This window comes from Rhinoderma darwinii, chromosome 6, assembly GCF_050947455.1.
Source record: "Rhinoderma darwinii isolate aRhiDar2 chromosome 6, aRhiDar2.hap1, whole genome shotgun sequence".
Classification (NCBI taxonomy): Eukaryota; Metazoa; Chordata; class Amphibia; order Anura; family Rhinodermatidae; genus Rhinoderma; species Rhinoderma darwinii.
In genome coordinates, this window is record NC_134692.1 from 40,796,469 (window position 1) to 40,814,327 (window position 17,859).

The 17,859-nt window shown below is 42.1% G+C and overlaps 2 protein-coding genes across 3 annotated transcripts in view; both read left to right on the top strand.

Moving 5' to 3' along the window:
* COL18A1 (collagen type XVIII alpha 1 chain) overlaps window positions 1-17,859 on the top strand; it is a 141,543-nt gene that overhangs the window by 70,567 nt on the left and 53,117 nt on the right. The window contains exon 1 of one of the 2 annotated variants that reach the window (XM_075829548.1): window positions 7,671-8,683. The exons of the other annotated variant lie outside the window; for it this stretch is intronic. Coding sequence (XP_075685663.1) covers window positions 7,747-8,683 — 937 coding nt within the window. The 5' untranslated portion in view covers window positions 7,671-7,746. Of the gene's footprint in view, window positions 1-7,670; window positions 8,684-17,859 lie in introns of those variants that run through there. 2 annotated transcript variants of the gene reach the window in all.
* Window positions 8,714-10,134, top strand: LOC142656119 (uncharacterized). The gene is made up of 2 exons (XM_075831010.1): window positions 8,714-9,628; window positions 10,049-10,134. The coding sequence occupies exons 1-2, from the start codon at window positions 8,767-8,769 to the stop codon at window positions 10,132-10,134; spliced, it is 948 nt and encodes a 315-aa protein (XP_075687125.1). The 5' UTR covers window positions 8,714-8,766.

Genomic DNA, 17,859 nt, shown 5'->3' on the forward strand with positions numbered 1-17,859 from the left:
AAATCATGACTAATTTAAATTTGTACCGATCCAGCGATGCGGTCTGTATTATAGCCCAGAGTTGCATTCACAATTCTGCAGACTTTAACACATCTCCTATCATTCCTTACTGACTCCATGTCTGTACAGAGTTTACACCATGCACTATATACCGTTCAGCCATAACATTAAAACTACCTGCCTAATATTGGGTAGATCCCCCTCATGCCACTAAAACAGCTCTGACACATCAAGGCAAGAACTCGACAGGGCCTCTGAAGGTATCCTGTGGTATCTGGCACCAAAACATTAGCAGCAGATCCTTTCAGTCCTGCAGGTTGCGAAGTGGGGCCTTCATGGATTGGACTTGTTATTCCAGCACACCCACAAATGCTCAATTGGATTGTGATCTGGTGAATTTGAAGGCCAAGTCAGCACCTTGAACTCTTTCTCATGTTCCTCAAATTATTCCTGAATATTTTTTGCAGTGTGGCAGGGCACATTATCCAGTAACAAAGGTCACTGCCATTCGGTAATACCGTTGTCATGAAGGGGTGTACTTGGTCTGCAGCAATGTTTAGGTAGGTGGTACGTGTCAAAGTAACATCCACATGAATGCCAGGACCAAATGTTTCCCAGCAGAATATTGCCCAAAAATCACACTGCCTCTGCCAACTTGTCTTCTTCCCATAGTGCATCATGGTGCCATCTCTTCCACAGTAAAGCAACAAGCATGCACCCGGCCATCCATATGATTTAAAAAAAGACCTGATTCATCAGACCAGGCCACCTTCTATTGCTCCATGGTCCAGTTCTGATGATCACTTGCTCATTGTTGGAGCTTTTGGCTGTGGACAGGGGTTAACAAGCGTATCAATAAATAGTGAACCTGTAACCGGTTCACAAATTGTTCTTCCTTAACCCCTAAGGACTGCCCACCGTCTTTTGACAGCAGGCGGTGCAGGTGCTTCGTCTACATCGACGTCTTTTGGCGTCGCTGTAGAAGAGTCTGATGAGCGCTTGTGTGAGCGCTCATCCTCTAACCAGGAGCTGTAACGAACAGCTCCTGATCTTAGAACAGCCTGCTAAATACAGCTGGGATCGGAAAACATTTGGACCCCAGCTGTTTAACCCTTTGATCGCCGCAGTCTGTGACCTTGGCATGATCAAAAGGAACTCCCCACTTTGATCGCGTCACTGGAAACCCGGTGACGTGATCAAAGAGCAGGGAATCCCTCTGCAGTCAGCCCTTGGGACCTAGAAAGGACCCCAGGGCTGTCTGTTCAGTAAGCCTGCTGTTAGGGCACGCTGTGTTCTGCAACAGCAGCCTGTGTCAAAGTGAGACAGTGCAATGTACTAGCATACAAGAGTATGCTAATACATTATAAGTAAAAAATAGAGTTGTAAATAAATAAATAAAAATAAATTTTAAAAAATGTCCCACCAAAAAAGTCATTATTTTGAATAAAATATATTTTATTGCCCCTACATTAAATAAAAACAAAAAACCTACACATATTAGGTATCTAAATGACCGTACTAACCTGCATAATTAATCGAACAGGTTATTTAGCGTAAAAGATGAACGGGATAAAAAATAAACAAGAAAAACGATGCCAAGAATCGCTTTTTCCTACAATATCGCCGTAAAAATAATTTATTTTCTACCCCCAAACCGCAAAAAAAAAATACCAATTTCTCCCGCATAAAACAAGGCCTCATACGGCCACGTCAATGAAAAAAGTAAAAACGTAAAAAATAAAGTTATGGCTGCTTAAAGGCAGAGAGGTAAAAACAGAAAAATTTAACTGGTCATTCATGCCTTTTCAGGCTTGGTCATTAAGGGGTTAAATCACTTTTGGTATGTATGAACCACTGCATACCGGGAACAGCCCATAAGGCCTACCGTTTTGGAAATTCTCTGACCAAGTCGTCTAGCCATCACAATTTGATCCTTGTAATAGGGGCTCAGATCTTTGCACTTGTCTCTCTTTGCTGCTTCAAACACATCAACTTCAAGATCTGACTGTTCACTTGCTGCCTAATATATCCCACCCCTTGACAGGAGCCATTGTACAAGATAATCAATATTCATTTCACCTGTCAGTGGTTTTAATGTAATGGCTGAATGGTGTAAAGTGATCGGTTGTAGGAAAAACCTCCTGTCCCACTACGTTATAGACTCTCAGCTGAGCTGTTAAGCCTGTACAAGTTACTATTTTTTTTTACAGTTATATCTGTTCAGTTATGGATTAAAATAAGTAAGCATTTAACGGTAGATATGCATGTCATACATTTTTTGGAACTTTATGAGAAACCCGTAATTTTGGTCAGTTTGAACAGTTTGACCACGTAACCGGTATACGGATGATAAACACAGCGGGCAAAGAGAGTGACATCACCAGTCATGTGCCCCACGGCAGCATCGGGAAACGGGGCCAATTTTGAAGCTGTTGGTACATTACAAATGTAAGCACATTTCCAGATTAAAAGCACTGACACTTAAAAGTTTTAACTCGGAAAATCCCTTTAATCTCATTTTTAAATATTACGTGACAATTGTTCGCAACCACACAGGCTTAGACTGGCCATCGACATAAAGATTTGGCCATAATATGACAAGCGTTCCTTTTTTTTATTTTATTTTTTACCAGTAAAGATCATTCATGTTGCTTGCGCCTAATATCAAACATTATTGTTTCACATTGTATTCAAGGTTACAATAATAGGACCACGATTCTGTTTATTGATTGAGTGTCTCTTAGTGTCTATTAGGCTTCGTTCACATCTGCGCTAGGGCTCCGTTCCGAAGTTCCGTCTGAGCTTTCCCTCGGAATGGAGCCTTGACTGACACAAACGGAAACCATAGGTTTCCATTTCCATCACCATTGATTTCAATGGTGACGGATCCGATGCCAATGGTTTCCGTTTGTCTCCGTTCTGCAAGGGTTCCGTGGTTTTGACGGAATCAATAGCGTAGCCGACTAGCGTAGGGTTCCGTTCTGACGGAAAGCTCAGACGGAACGTCGGAACAGAGCCCTAGCGCAGATGTGAACGAAGCCTTAGTGTCCCATGTCCCATAACCCATATAATTCCTGTCCCATGACAGTTATTATATCAACAGCTCAATCTAAAAGTTGATATCTGATACCCAGTTGAGTTTGTATAATTCTTCTGGATCTGTCAGCAGTGAAATATCCTATTCTAGATTAAATAAAAACATACATTATTGAAAACCAGCGTTTTAACCAAATGTCTATACAAATCCTAACATTTCACTGCTCTTTGCTCTTGCAACGTCAGCTGGGAACTTGTAAAAACTTGGGAATTTCAATTACAGGCTACAGTGACAATAGGGCAATCTGTGTCTGTTATGTTGGGAGTTGCCAAAGCATCTGGATAATTTTCTTTGTGGTTTCTTTTCCCATGAAACTTGAGTCCCCCAGTGCCCAGATGAATCGCTGAATCTGAAATGGGTCTCAGCAGTTACAGAATGTGGGATTTGTCAGAATTTTGTTTCCCACTTACTATTTCAGTCTGAACAGTAGGGATACCCAAGTCCCAAATGGCTGTATGACATGATCTTAAAATTCTCTTGACAGGAGTAATGCAGAAATCCGTTTGAGTTGAGGAGATCGGTTTTCAGTTCCTCTGAGGATATCTGAATGCTAATAAATACAAAGCATTGTGTAAAGTGGGAAGAAAGTATCTGTTCCTGTTTCCTCTTCCATCATCCTTCCAAATTCTTCAGATTCTCTCTCATCCATTATATCACACATCCCGCTGGAGTTGTAAATACGTTGCACATTACCAGATATAACACATGTATTTACTGCTAATGTCAAGTGTCCTTCATTTACATTAACAAGCCCAAGTGTGTGTAATCTGTGTATGGAAGATTTACGTACCTGTTTCTCAGTATGGAATGGGCTGTACAATCATATTCCTTTTTCTACGCATGTTCAATAAAGTAAATGCAAGGAGTACTTACAATGAATATGTCAAAAGTCAGATACACTTGTACTTTTCTAATATACTTTGTATTTTAATTCCTGACCAAGATCTCTGCTTGCTGTTATTCAATGAGAGGCGTGATTGTTTACTTTTAGAGGTTGAAAATCTTATATATGGATGGACAGATGCACAGCTCATAACAGGGAAGAGCACTGATAACTGTACTATACCTGTAAGTAGCCGTGCACCGGTGTGATCATCACATTACCGAGACCCATTTCAGCCAATGGAAGTAAACAATGATAGCACCCATTGATTTACAACAAGCAGAGATCTTAAAAAGTGTGAAGAATTGATACAGAAAGTATATTATAAAATGCATGTATGACTATTAAATGTATGTATACAATTAATAAGCTTTATTTGTTGAACATCTAAAGTCCTTTTAGACATAAAGGCTGTATACACTTTGCCCAGTTTTTTTTTTTTTTTTTTAAAGCCCCCTAGAGAATCCAACATGTGACCAGTGCTGGGAAATGCCCCTAGAGGAGAGAACATGTGACTAGTGCTGGGGAACGCTCCTAGAGAGGAGAACATGTGACCAGTGCTGGGCAACGCCCCTAGAGAAGAGAATATGTGACCAGTGCTAGGAAGCGCCCCTAGAGAAGAGAACATGTGACCAGTGCTGGGGGACGCCCCTAGAGAAGAGAACATGTGACCAGTGCTGGGGGACACTCCTAGAGAAGAGAACATGTGACCAGTGCTGAGGAACGCCACTAGGGAAGAGAACATGTGGAAAGTCCTGGGGAATGCCCCTATAGAAGAGAACATGTGACCAGTGCTGAGGAACGCCCCTAAAGAAGAGAACATGTAACCAGTGCTGGGGAGCGCCCTAGAGAAGAGAACATCTGACCAGTGCTGGGGAACGCTCCTAGAGAAGAGAATGTGACCAGTGCTGAGGAACGCCCCTAGAGAAGAGAACATGTGAGCAGTGCTAGGGAACACCCCTAGAGAAGAGAATATGTGACCAGTGCTGGGGGACGCCCCTAAAGAAGAGAACATGTAACCAGTGCTGGGGAACACCCTAGAGAAGAGAACATGTGACCAGTGCTGGGGAATGCCCTAGAGGAGAGAACATGTGATCAGTGCTAGGGAGCACCCCTAGAGAAGAGAACATGTGACCAGTGCTAGGAAGCACCCCTAGAGAAGAGAACATGTGACCAGTGCTGGGGAGCGCCCTAGAGAAGAGAACATCTGACCAGTGCTGGGGAATGCCCTAGGGGAGAGAACATGTGACCAGTGCTAGGGAGCGCCCCTACATTAGAGAACATGTGACCAGTGCTTGGGAACACCCCTAGAGAAGAGAGCATGTGACCAGTGCTGGGGAACGCCCCTAGAGAAGAGAACATGTGACCAGTGCTGGGGAACGCCCCTAGAGAAGAGAACATGTGACCAGTGCTGGGGAACACCCCTACAGAAGAGAACATGTGACCAGTGCTGGGGAACGCCCCTAGAGAAGAGAACATGTGACCAGTGCTGGGGAACGCTCCTAGAGAAGAGAACATGTGACCAGTGTTTGGGAACGCCCCTAGAGAAGAGAACATGTGACCAGTGCTGGGGAACGCCCTTAGAGAAGAGAACATGTGACCAGTGCTGGGGAACGCCCCTAGACAAGAAGTTTGAATGGAGAAAAGCTTGCAAACAGGTTATGACAGTTGCTGAAGCCGTTAAAAGGAAACAATGCATAGGACAGATAATTGCAACTTTTTTTTTATCTGCAGGGACTTAGCAACATGCATGTATATTGATTTGTGCAGCATGCTGGCTCTGGGTCACAGCTTTGCAGCACTAGAATCCCACCAAGGGCAACATCAGCATGGAGTTTGTATGTTTTCTCCGTGTTTGCTTGGGTTTCCTCCCAAAGACAAACTGACGCAATTTTTACCTCATATTTATTTATTGGTTTTCTATTTCCAGTTGCTTATACAGCACCAACATATTCTGCAACGCTGTACACAGAATTAATCGCTGACATCTGTCCCTGTCCCCAAATTTATCATTGGACACCAGCTAAATTTAAACCTAATGCACTTGACTTTTTACCTTTTGTTGGGGCATCCGTGTCGGGGAAAACTTGCAAGCTTTTTTTTTTTACAATTTAGTCAATAAGGAATTTACAAAAATCGAGACATTCCAGTAACAGTTGTCTGGTTTAATATACCGGCCAGTCACATGACAAGCATTGTAAAAATGGAGAATGCCTGCACTATTTTTAATTTATGGGGTAGATGCAACTGTGTATATTTCTGTAACTCCTTCCATTAGTCTTCACAACCTCTACCCACAACCTTTACTCCTTTTAGAAGCCTTTATTTTTATCATTAACCAATGCACTTTTTTGTAATAAATCTTGGATGAGGCGGAGCTGCAACTCACACACAATACCACACACAGCCCATGGACAAGAGTGGCGCTGTTTCTTGAAGAAATCAGCCATGTTTTTCTAGTTTCATACAGCAATTTTAAGCGTAATATCTGTTCCTGCCAATGCCTTGTTGAACCCCCCCCCCCCCCATCTACCCCATTTTAATTGTGGGCAAACAATAATATATGAAACCCATTCTCTAGTGCTTCAAGCTTTTACTGCTATCTCTATATCTCACCTACTGTCAGGTGCCAACCTTTTCCAGTAATCTTTTTTTATTTGATTGGCTTTTAGTCAAGCCTTAAAAACAAGAACAAACATTGGGAATTCCTAAGATTTGTTTCAGTCTTGTATAGGCAAGTTTTCCCAAACTTTCATTAAAAAACACAAAGGGTAGGCATGTAGCTCTGACTTTGACAAAGAATAATGAAGAATAAAAAAGTTTTTATATGAACTCTGGCTGGAGTCTTATCTAATGCTGTGGGAATTTCAGATCGTCTCACCTCATGCCCAGCTGTGTAAAAGAATATTGTGAATGACGGGAGTTGGAAGCTAAATGTTGAACGGCTTAGCTGTAACCAGCTAAAAGAAGGCTGTACAATATAATATTGAATCTGAAAAAAGTATCAGATGTGGCATTCTTTTCATTTTACAATCATCACACTTATAGAACATTGTAAAATTAGCCCTTGAATGTGACTAGTAAATTGGGCAATTAAAAGCCAATATGCTTTCTCCTTTCTCTCCGTCTAGAAATAGCTGAGGGCACAGCTTGAGATACTTTGAGCAACAGAGCAGAAGAGACCTTTGACATGCACACTACCTCCCTCCGCTAGCTATTAACTTTTACTTTACATCTAACTTTTTTAATTTGGAAGGGATTTGGAACTTTTCTGGATCTTAGACCTTTATAAATGTGTCAAGAATCTCCATTGTGGGTTTGGCAACAATAGTTGCAACCACGTGTAGCTTGAAGATTCAACATATGCAATAGTTCGGTTTTCTTCTGAATAGAGTATTTCTTTGCAGAGTTACGTTAAATATATAGTTCTTTCACGTCTTTTATCTGTTCTGAGCAAATGGATTCTCCGTACACTTGCATGCACTCTATCTCGATGGCTTGGCGAGTAACAATATGCCCTTTGTTGACTTTTTTTTTATAATTTCTGTCAAGAGTGAGGTCAATTGTAAAGTTCTGTTGAGTTGTTTCAGCTTTTCCACACTTGGTGAAGGGCTGGCCTGATAAGTAGGCTTGGTTTGGTATTTCTGTAGCCACACCTCTACTCGTTCTGCTTCTTGTTTGAAGGGTAATGTGTAGTTTGCAAGCTGTAGAGGACAAGTCAATGTGAACAAGCACAGATTCTGAAAGGTATCCGAGCCTCACTGCCATGTCTCTGGTAGGGGTCTGGCCTGTGGTTGCTGTCCTGATGGTGACCTCACCTGCACCATCACATGCACAGTTGTTTAAATGGCTTAATTGGGGAGGAACGGCAACAAAAACTTCTTCTACCTCAATTCCCACTACCGATTCTGCAGTTTTGACTACATTGGAAGAAGTTCTTCAACCTAATGCATCAGCAACTGAAGAAAACAGCCTTTTTAATACAGTAACTGCTACAGACCAGAAGTCCTTTTCTATGGATACAAATGAGAAGTTATCTTCTACGTTGCTGCCTGACCTCACACCGACATCTTCTCCATCATCACAGCCTACAGCTACAGCATCTTCACCTGCAGTGAGCAATCCTCCTCAGTCTAATCAGACCGTCATCCAAGCAGGACCAGCAACAAATCCGAGCACACTGCCCACACCAACGCAGCATGCCACTCAGACCGCACCAGAGTCCTTGAAAAATCAGCAGCAAATGACAGAATATCCTGTAAGAAAGAATCCAGAAAATAAGTTATTCAGCATTTGGCAGGTAGAGACTAATGGTGGTTTTGATATTGAGACTTCAACACCTGCATCTACAGATGAACCCACCTCTGTGCCTGACGCTTCAACTGCTCAGAACTTAGATAAGGAGAATATTGCTGGTGTAGGGGCTGAAATCCTAAATGTTGCTGACACTATCCGAAGCATAGTAAGTGTTTGGCCAGAACAATCTAAAAATGATTTGCAGACCTCTGCTGAACCTACACCTGATGAACAAGAGATGACCAATGTGACTGTGCCGACTGTTCATATAAATGAATCGGGCATCTTAAGTCAGCATGGTTCTGGGCACAATGAAGAAAACATCACGGAGACCCACACTTACAGTCAGCTTTCCAGTTCCAGTAATCAGACTTTTAACACCAGTGCAAGGAATCTTACATCACCAGGTATTTCCCCATTTCCAATCTATGCTGCAGTGGAGTCGGGGGCTGCACCGGCACCCAACAAATCTCTTTCAGGAACCAGCCAAATGGGAGACCAAAATATAGAGTCATTGCTCAGCTCGGAATTAGAAGCATCATCCCTGCATTCCGCCCCACTGGACTCGCAGACAATGTACACGGGTCACATGGGCAGCATGCGCACTGCGGTTCCGATGAATATAACCAGCTCTCTTGCCAGTGGCCTATCCCATTATGTGTTAAATTCAACAGAGTCAGTCTTACATAAGAAAAATAATATACATAATGAGTCTGCTGATTTAAATCTGTCTGATGAGAGAATTGGCCTTCATAAACATTCTGGGATAGCCGCCACTGCTGCCAAAATGTATGCCCTTAATACACATGTAATATATTCTGAGGGACATCATAATGCCAATACTGATCACGATTTACTAACCAGCACTAAAGCTTCTACCGCTACAGGTTTTATATATAATCGCACAGAGACTGCTTTTCATTTACCCGAATCGACTCCATCAGACGCTCATTGCTTGCCTGTCCCCATCAACCTGCCTTTCTGCCGCAAATTGGGAATTGAAACTTTTATGCTACCAAATTATTTGAATCATACCAGTGTGCTGGAAATTCAGGCTGCTTTGCATGATTGGGAGGGGCTTCTTAAATCTCATTGTCACCGTTACTTGGAGTGGTTTTTCTGTTTACTACTGGTTCCAAGGTGTAATACTTCCTCCTTAGTGTCACCACCGGTTCCGTGTCGGGGGTTTTGTAAGGTTCTACAGGATGCTTGCTGGGACCTTTTGAAGGGAGCACATCTCCCCGTGTCATGTGACTCTCTCCCTGAGAAGGATTCTGGGGTTCCTTGTGTGTATATTCATTTTTCCACAGGTTCAGAGACTATTGATGTCTCTAATTCTTCTGAGTGGTCAGGTAAGTGAATAAACAGTAGTCAGTTGTCCGCAGAACATACTATGTAGAAAAAAAAAAAAGGTAATTTTACCTTAATTTGCCATTTACCAGCATTGAATGACTCCATGTGGTTTCCAATAAGACCAGGATCACACATGCAGTTTTGAATATTTTTTTTTTTTCTTTTAGCCAATGCCAGAAGTGGATCCAAAAGGAAGAAAAGTTATAAAGAAAAGACTGATCCGTCTTCCTTCTATGTGTCCACTTCTGTTTGGCTAAAAAAAAACACCAAAAACTGCATCAAAACTTGAGTGTGTGATCCTGGCCTTAAAGTCATGTTACCACCATTTAAATAGTTGTAATTACGGGAATAATGACTGACATATTTAATTGTGCGTTCTATTTAACCTCCTATCTCTAACTTCTATATGACATGTCCAGGTGTAGCAGATGTTTTATCAATGTTTCTGACAGCTGGCAGCATTGAAATTCGATTTATTAGTGAAGGATACTTGGTAATCCACTGATTTTAGATTTATTGTTTTACTGTGTCCAATTTTGCAGCTCAGCTTTATTAATTTAAATGGGACTGAGCTGCAATACCAGACACAGCCTATAGGCAAGATTGGCGCTATTTCTGGGAAGAAATAAAAAGCTGATTTTTTTTTTTCTAGTTTTACACAACGCTTAACCATCCACTGTTAAACCTCTGCTGAAATTTTAGTCCAACAGTCAAAAACTTTTCAACCCTTTGATGTGTTTAGTATAATAGGACGTAATATAATTAACTTTCAGGAAATGTTGATTGAAACACTGGATTACAGGGAAACTATGCTGAAAAGCTACACTATCTCTTGATAAATTGAGGTAGTGATCTAGAAGTTTTTAGGTAATTGCTTAGCAACAAGTGAAGCGTCCTGTGGGTATCAGCCGTATATATAGATCTCATCCTATGATTTGGGGTCGATTAAGGCTGAGTTCACATGTCACAGATTTTATTGCGGATTTTGCTTCTCAACGTTTTGCATTGGAAAGGGTAAAATCTGCATTGAAATTCTGCAACAAATCTGTGACGTGCGAACTCCGCCTTATTTACCATTTTATAATGCAGTTGTAGAGGGGCATTTCATTCACCTGCCAGAGTTTTTCTTTGAATTCCCTCAACCAGTGACAGCTTGTTTAATGAGAAGCTGTTTATTTGCATACTACTACTACTTTGGTCATGGTGATGTCACTTGTTCTTGGTAAAATTATTCTCTACTGTTTTTGATGGCTCGTCCCATAAAATGTCTATAAATACCTAGAATTAAAGAGCTGCACTATGGTCACATTTTAAAGCCTTCAATTTTTGGCAAAAATATTTGCAAAATGTCTTTGATTTTCTGCTGCTAGACCATTAGGGCATGGCCACACGTGGCGGAATTCTTCCGCAACTGTCCGCATCAATGCCGCACAGAATCTGCGTTGCAGATTCTGTTGCGGATCTGCCCAAAATGGGCAATAAATTGATGCGGACTAGCCGCTGCGTATTGAGGTGAAAGTACTTCCCTTCTCTCTATCAGTGCAGGATAGAGAGAAGGGACAGCACTTTTTCCTAGTGAAAGTAAAATAATTTCATACTTACCGGCCGTTGTCTTGGTGACGCGTCCCTCTTTCGGCATCCAGCCCGACCTCCCTGGATGACGCGGCAGTCCATGTGACCGCTGCAGCCTGTGATTGGCTGCAGCCGTCACTTAGACTGAAACGTCATCCTGGGAAGCCGAACTGGAGGAAGAAGCAGGGAGTTCTCGGTAAGTATGAACTTCTATTTTTTTTACAGGTTGATGTATATTGTGATCGGTAGTCACTGTCCAGGGTGCTGAAACAGTTACTGCCGATCGCTTAACTCTTTCAGCACCCTGGACAGTGACTATTTACTGACGTCGCCTAGAAACGCTCCCGTAATTACGGGAGCCCCATTGACTTCTTCAGTCTGGCTGTAGACCTAGAAATACATAGGTCCAGCCAGAATGAAGAAATGTCAAGTTAAAAAACCAATACACTCCGCAGCACACATAACATCTACATTACATCTGCGGACTTCATTGCGGAACTTAGAATCTCCATTGAAGTCAATGGAGAAATTCCGCAATGAGTCTGCAAACAGTCCGCCACACCTCCGCAACAACCATTGTATGCTGCGGACACCAAATTCCGCACCGCAGCCTATGCTCCGCAGCGGAATTTTTTCTGCATCGTCTTAACGAACACTACTAAAAAGCAGTGGAAGGCAATGGAGAAACGTGTCCGCTGCGGATTAACGCTGCAGAGTGTCCGCAGCGGAATTCCAGAGCAATTCCGCTACGTGGGGCCTTGCCCCTATGGCCTCATTGGACTAGGGTACTGTCAGCAGAAATCTACTAGTGGGTTTTGGTCTCTTCATCAGCATTGTTTAACAGAGTTCCTACTTATTGTAGTAAAATACAGAAGGAGACATATAATTCTCTTAAAGGCCATGTACACCTTTGAAATAGTTTTTTTGTTTTTTTAAATAAAAATGTCAATCAGTGTGATTGGTGCAACTTTTAAAATACTTTTTATTAAAAAATAATTTTTACTTTTTGAGATACTGCTGCTTTGCATATTGTATACACAGCAGCTGTATCGTGCGCTGAGACCTGAACCCGTCAGTTCCGCGGATCTGACACGTTCAGTGTCAGTGGGGCCTATGTGTCTCTGACGGATGCACTTTCGTGTGCTGTGCTTGATTTGTGCATAAATTCCATTGAAAAATAAAAAAGTGCGTGAATAATACCTGCCACTCGTAAAGCACAGATGCAATAACGCAACACACACAGACCAGATTCACGCGTGTGAATCTGATACGCTCGTGTGAATGTAGCCTTAGATGTGATCGACAGCTTCTCGATCCTGCGTGTCAGAGACAGGCAGGACCCACTGTCACTGAACCCATCAGTCCCGCGGAACTCACAGATACAGGTTTTAGCACTAGATATAGCTGCAGTGTAAGCAGAATACACAGCAGCCGTATCGCAAACAGTTAAAATTATTTTTAATAAAAAGTATTTTGAAAGTTGCACCAATCACACTGATAGTTTTATTTTTTTTTATTTTTTATAAAAATGTCTATTTCAAAGGTGTACATAGCCTTTAATGATACTCTCTTAGTGCCCTGCACATCGGTAGCATGGGCATTACTCGTTCCTGTAGGGACATACCGCCGGTGCTGTACTACATCACTGGTGACAAAATTAATAAATCTTCATTTTAATGTAATTTACAACTCTATATTATAAACTAGGCAAATCAGCTTCACCTTCTAACCAATGTCACATTGAACTGGTGTAGTTACTATGCAGTCTCTCCAGATTTGTGATAAAAATGCCCTTAAATTCAGATAAAATAACAATTTCGATGTTGCTGCTCTATGTGAATTTTAAAGGGGTTGTACAGGATTGGAAAACATGGCTGATGTTTTCCAAAAACTGCGGTATCGCAGCTCATCTCCATTCTCTTCAATGGAGCTGAGATGCAGTACTAAGCACAACCTATATAAATGTGTGGCACTGTTTCTGGAATAAAGCAGCCATGTTTTTCTAATACTGAACAACTTCTTTAGTACAAGTTATATTATTGTGACATTGGTATTACCCATGGTCAGCTGATGCTGTTTCAGTAATCTGGTCTTTCTGATAATATGTTGGCACATGATTAAATAATACTAAATATAGGAGTTGTTGCTGACCTTGGAGCCATGCTCATCATGTGTGCTAATACTTTCTGCCAAAACCTCTGTTTATCTGTACAAACAGCAGACCTTCCTGCCTTAAGTGGAAAAGCTTTATTTTTTTATGCCTACCTTGGTGTCTGGGGGCTGGCATGGCTCTAAAGTTTGCAGATCAAAGTCATGCATGTTTGCTTAGTTTCTACAGTTCACAGTGGAAATTATGGTTAGGTATTACATAGGTTTTAAGTGATTCTTCATCGGCAGAGTTGCTTTAAAAATAATTAAAAGATTTGCATAAATAAAAATTTTCTAATCTAATTTAATGGGTGCCGGACAAGGACAGGGAATTTGACATTCCTCTAAGTTCTGTGTGTTACGATCAGAATGTAGCTTTAGGCCGGATTCACACGAGTGTGTTCAGTCCGTGATATACGGTCCGTATGTCGGCAGTTTTTCCCGGACTGAGCACACACCAGGGAGCTGGGCTCTTATTGTCATCGTTATCTGTGACGCCAGGAGTAACTGTCTCGCTGCAGGAAAACTGTCCCGTACTGAAAACGATGATGCTAGGAGCCCGGCTCCCTGCACTGTGTACGGTCCGGGAAATGCGGCCGACCTGCGGACTGTATATCACTGACTGAACACGCTTGTGTGAATCCGGCCTTAGGGAGCATTTCCCTTTTATAACATTTAATTTCCCTACAATATTTTTTAATCAAATGGCAACAGGACATTTAAACTTTGTTTTAACTTGTAAATAAGCAAAGTAAATAGTTTATTAATACTGTCATTGCATGCGTTGACTTAGGGCCTGTTCACATTAGATTTCTTACTTCCGTCCAAGATATACGTCCGGAGGAGATCCGACATATACCTCCGAGGAAAGGCACCGACATATCCCACTGTATAGACATACAGTGTGATACGTCGCCTGAAATCCCCGGACAAAGCACTACTTTAAGCACTTAGACCAGGGAAGCCCTTGGCATCACTGTCCATATATGGACACTGATGTCAGGGGCTTTCAACTATGGAGTCCCCAGCCAGATCGCAAGATCTCTTGCCGGGGACTTCTGTCTTGGGGAAGTCCTTGACATCACTGTCCATGTATGGACCATGATGTCAGGGGCTTTAAGATGCCGGAAACCCCGGTCAGAGTGTTGGCAACAATCTGGCCAGTAATTCCGCTGCTGGAGCAGCCCCTGACGTCACTGTCCATATATGAACAGTGATGTCAGGGATTTCTCCAGTACTGGAGTGCTTGGCCAGAGCGCTATCAATGCTCCGTAGTTGAAAGCCCCTGACATCACTGTGGCTTTCCTGGGGCCAGAATCCCAAGGCCAAGAGCTACCAAATGCTCTCTTGGGGATTCTGGCCCTGGGAAAACTACCCAAAGTATATGTTTAATGTATACTTGTGACAGGTGCTATTCAGTGGCATTCGTCACACATAGGTTCCCATGTAAAAAAGTATACCACGCGGTATATAGTTTTTTTGTGGGAACCCTCAGGATGGAATAGTGTAGTATACTACATTAATCCATACTCAAAAAAAAAAAGTATCCTGACGTATACCAGCCTGACGGAGGCCAAAAAGACACTCTTTTGGACTCCGGCAGGCTAATGGAGCCCTATGGACACGTTTATTGTGTACGTAGGAAGCTTTCCCAACGTGCACGGTAAACGTAGGGCTAAAATGTGATGTGAACAAGGCCTTAGATGTAAGATATACAATTCAACTAATTTAGCTGACAGTGATAGTTAAAGTTGACTTCCAGGATACTGCCTTTGACCTCAGCATATGTGTGTCAGTTACAGTTTAGGTATGTGTATTTTATAGTTATTCTATTCTTAGTTTAATACATAGCAGTCAATAAGAACCTACAGAGCTGCAGGGAAAAGCCTGGAAGAGGGACAAAGCATCAGCCTGAGCCACTGATGAAAAAATGAGGTGACATATAGGGTCACTCCAGTTATGTGTAGTGCCAGTTTTCCCGACAGAAGTTTAAAAGTAACAGCAGGAGACGCAGCAGAGACAGCTGATAGCCTAGTTGCTGAGGCAATAGTACAAAACCGAAAGCCTCTCCTGTAAATAATATATATATATATTAAATTTTTTATTGTAATAGAGCTTTGCAAGAGAGGCTTTCAGAATTGTATTTTGCCGTGGCAGCAGTACTAATCTATCTGCTGGCTGTGTCTCCTGTGGTCAATGGGATACTTTGGCAGGAGATGCGACAGTGTACATAACTGAAATGACCCTTCAAAGGGGTTGTCCAGTTTAGAAAAGCCATTTCCATATACCCTTTTAGGAAATTCCGATTTAATAAGAGGACAGGGATTTCTGTTCAAGATTCTCATCTCTTGACCAGAGTGGAAAGCGGTTACAAAGACCGTCTCTCACTCTGGAGGTCCTATCCTGTCCTGAATTACACAGACAGCCCATTGATATGAATGTGCACTGTGTAATGCTTTATTTCCCCTGTGGTGGCACTGTAGGGAAATGGAACACTTACAGCCAGGATTCCCCACAGATTAAAGCTAATCGCTGGGGGTCCTAGCAGGGGCACACTTTGTGATCTGCTTATTGTCAAGGAACAAATAGGAGTTGTGCAAAGCAGAGAACCCCTTTAAGGATTACTTCAGACTTCCAAAACACAACTACACATTTGCTGTATATTGATGCACTTATCTAAGATGACCATAGACCAGGTTATGTAAATTAACAATTACCCATCTGTGAAGCTACCTGAACTACCCATGTCCCTCAGTGCCAGCAGCATATGTGCCATGATTACCATTCTTTACTTGTTTATGAAAAAAAGAGAGAATCTGGAAGTAAACTATATGTATTACCAGCAGGGCACCCCAACTTCTTACAAAAGCTGGCAGCATACATTACAATACAAGTCATTTACCATGCTGCTGAAGGGGAAGACCAGATTCTAGAATAATGGCTGGTCATTTTTCTCTTACTCCCTCAGAGTATACCCTATGGACCTTATTCACTTTTACTAGGAATCTAGAGTGATCACTAGCATTTGTCACCAGGCTTAGCACAACAGCACTTGAGTTTAGTATTAGGTTTAGCTCTGTACACGTGGTACCAAGCACTAGACCGCATCACTGGCACCTAGCACCAAAGGGAATTATGATAGAATTGGTTCCAGGGATGTCATAGCATTACTGAAGCTTGGTTCCAGTGTCATCAGAACACTATCACTGGAGCTAAAACCAGGTTAAAAACTAGATCCTTGGCAATAGAGGTTCAAAACATGACCAGATCAAAGTCCGGAGCCTGGGCAAAATGTGTGTATAAGACCCTGATATTTTTAAAATTAGGGAAATGGAAAGTAGTACTGCCATATGTTCCAAATAGTAGTGCCATGCCGTACGTTAAGAATACCTCCACACAATGGCATACGTTGCCCACAAAATGCTGATATAAAGTAAACACAGTGCTATATAGTGACCAAATAATAGGGTATTCCATTACCATAGCCAGCGTCATGAAATCAATTCAACACAAACCACCAGGGAGATAGTTTATAGCGCTCCAAGCGAGAATAGGCTTGAGGACACTAAATAGAGGAGGCCTTGCACACTTTTAGGAGGCCCTAGGGCAATTGCTCCTCTTGTTCATACTACAGTATTATCTGGTCAGCACTTAATTACTCTACTCTGTTGACTGAAGAACTTTCACCTTGAAATTTTCGATTTTGGTTGGGCGATTTGTTCTGACTACTATTATTTAGTCTTTTATTTTTTATATATAATCTATGCTGCTCAGCCTGTTATAAAGGAGAGAGGCTTTTGAGCTTAAATGGTTGGGGACCTCTGTCCTTTGGTATTGGGCTTGGATTCCTGAGACAGTTGCAATTCTTCACTTTATAAAGTAGGTGTCATTTTAACTGGGCAAGTAAAGTGGTCTGGAACTTCTCCGTTCTCATCCTGCTATCAGCTTTAGACTTTATCATGGGGAAGCTGGCATTCAGTACCAGATGGTGAGCAACACAAGACAGTAACATGGCTTGTGATGCATTGCATTCCACTGATTAAAAACCGCTGTGAGAGCACTGGCCTGATAGTCTCCGCTGTAATACCCGTATCCTTGTAGTGCTGTACCCATCATTGGATATACTGTACGTGCCGCCCATGTGTCCGTCATTTGCTGTCCAGTTGCAAGCACTTGTTCCTGCACGAAGCAGCTTTTTCTTCTCATACGAAGCAGCTGTTTCTTCTTCATTGCAGCAATTAGTTCAGTTACTGATATAGCCGCTATGTGCGGGATGTTTTCCTACAGGGAATTGTGTTCATGCATTGCGAACATCTGTATACCACTGTACTACACAGGGCAGCATTGTAGTCCGAAATCTCTTCATCGACATTCTGGAGTGTGAATTCTGAGCACGCAGCCAAGGAATGATAAGGACTTTCTCAATCACGTTATTGCATTCATGTATTCAGTGTGATGAGATGTCCATTTAGAGAATGAGCCACGATACAAGAGTTGCATAGATTCTTTT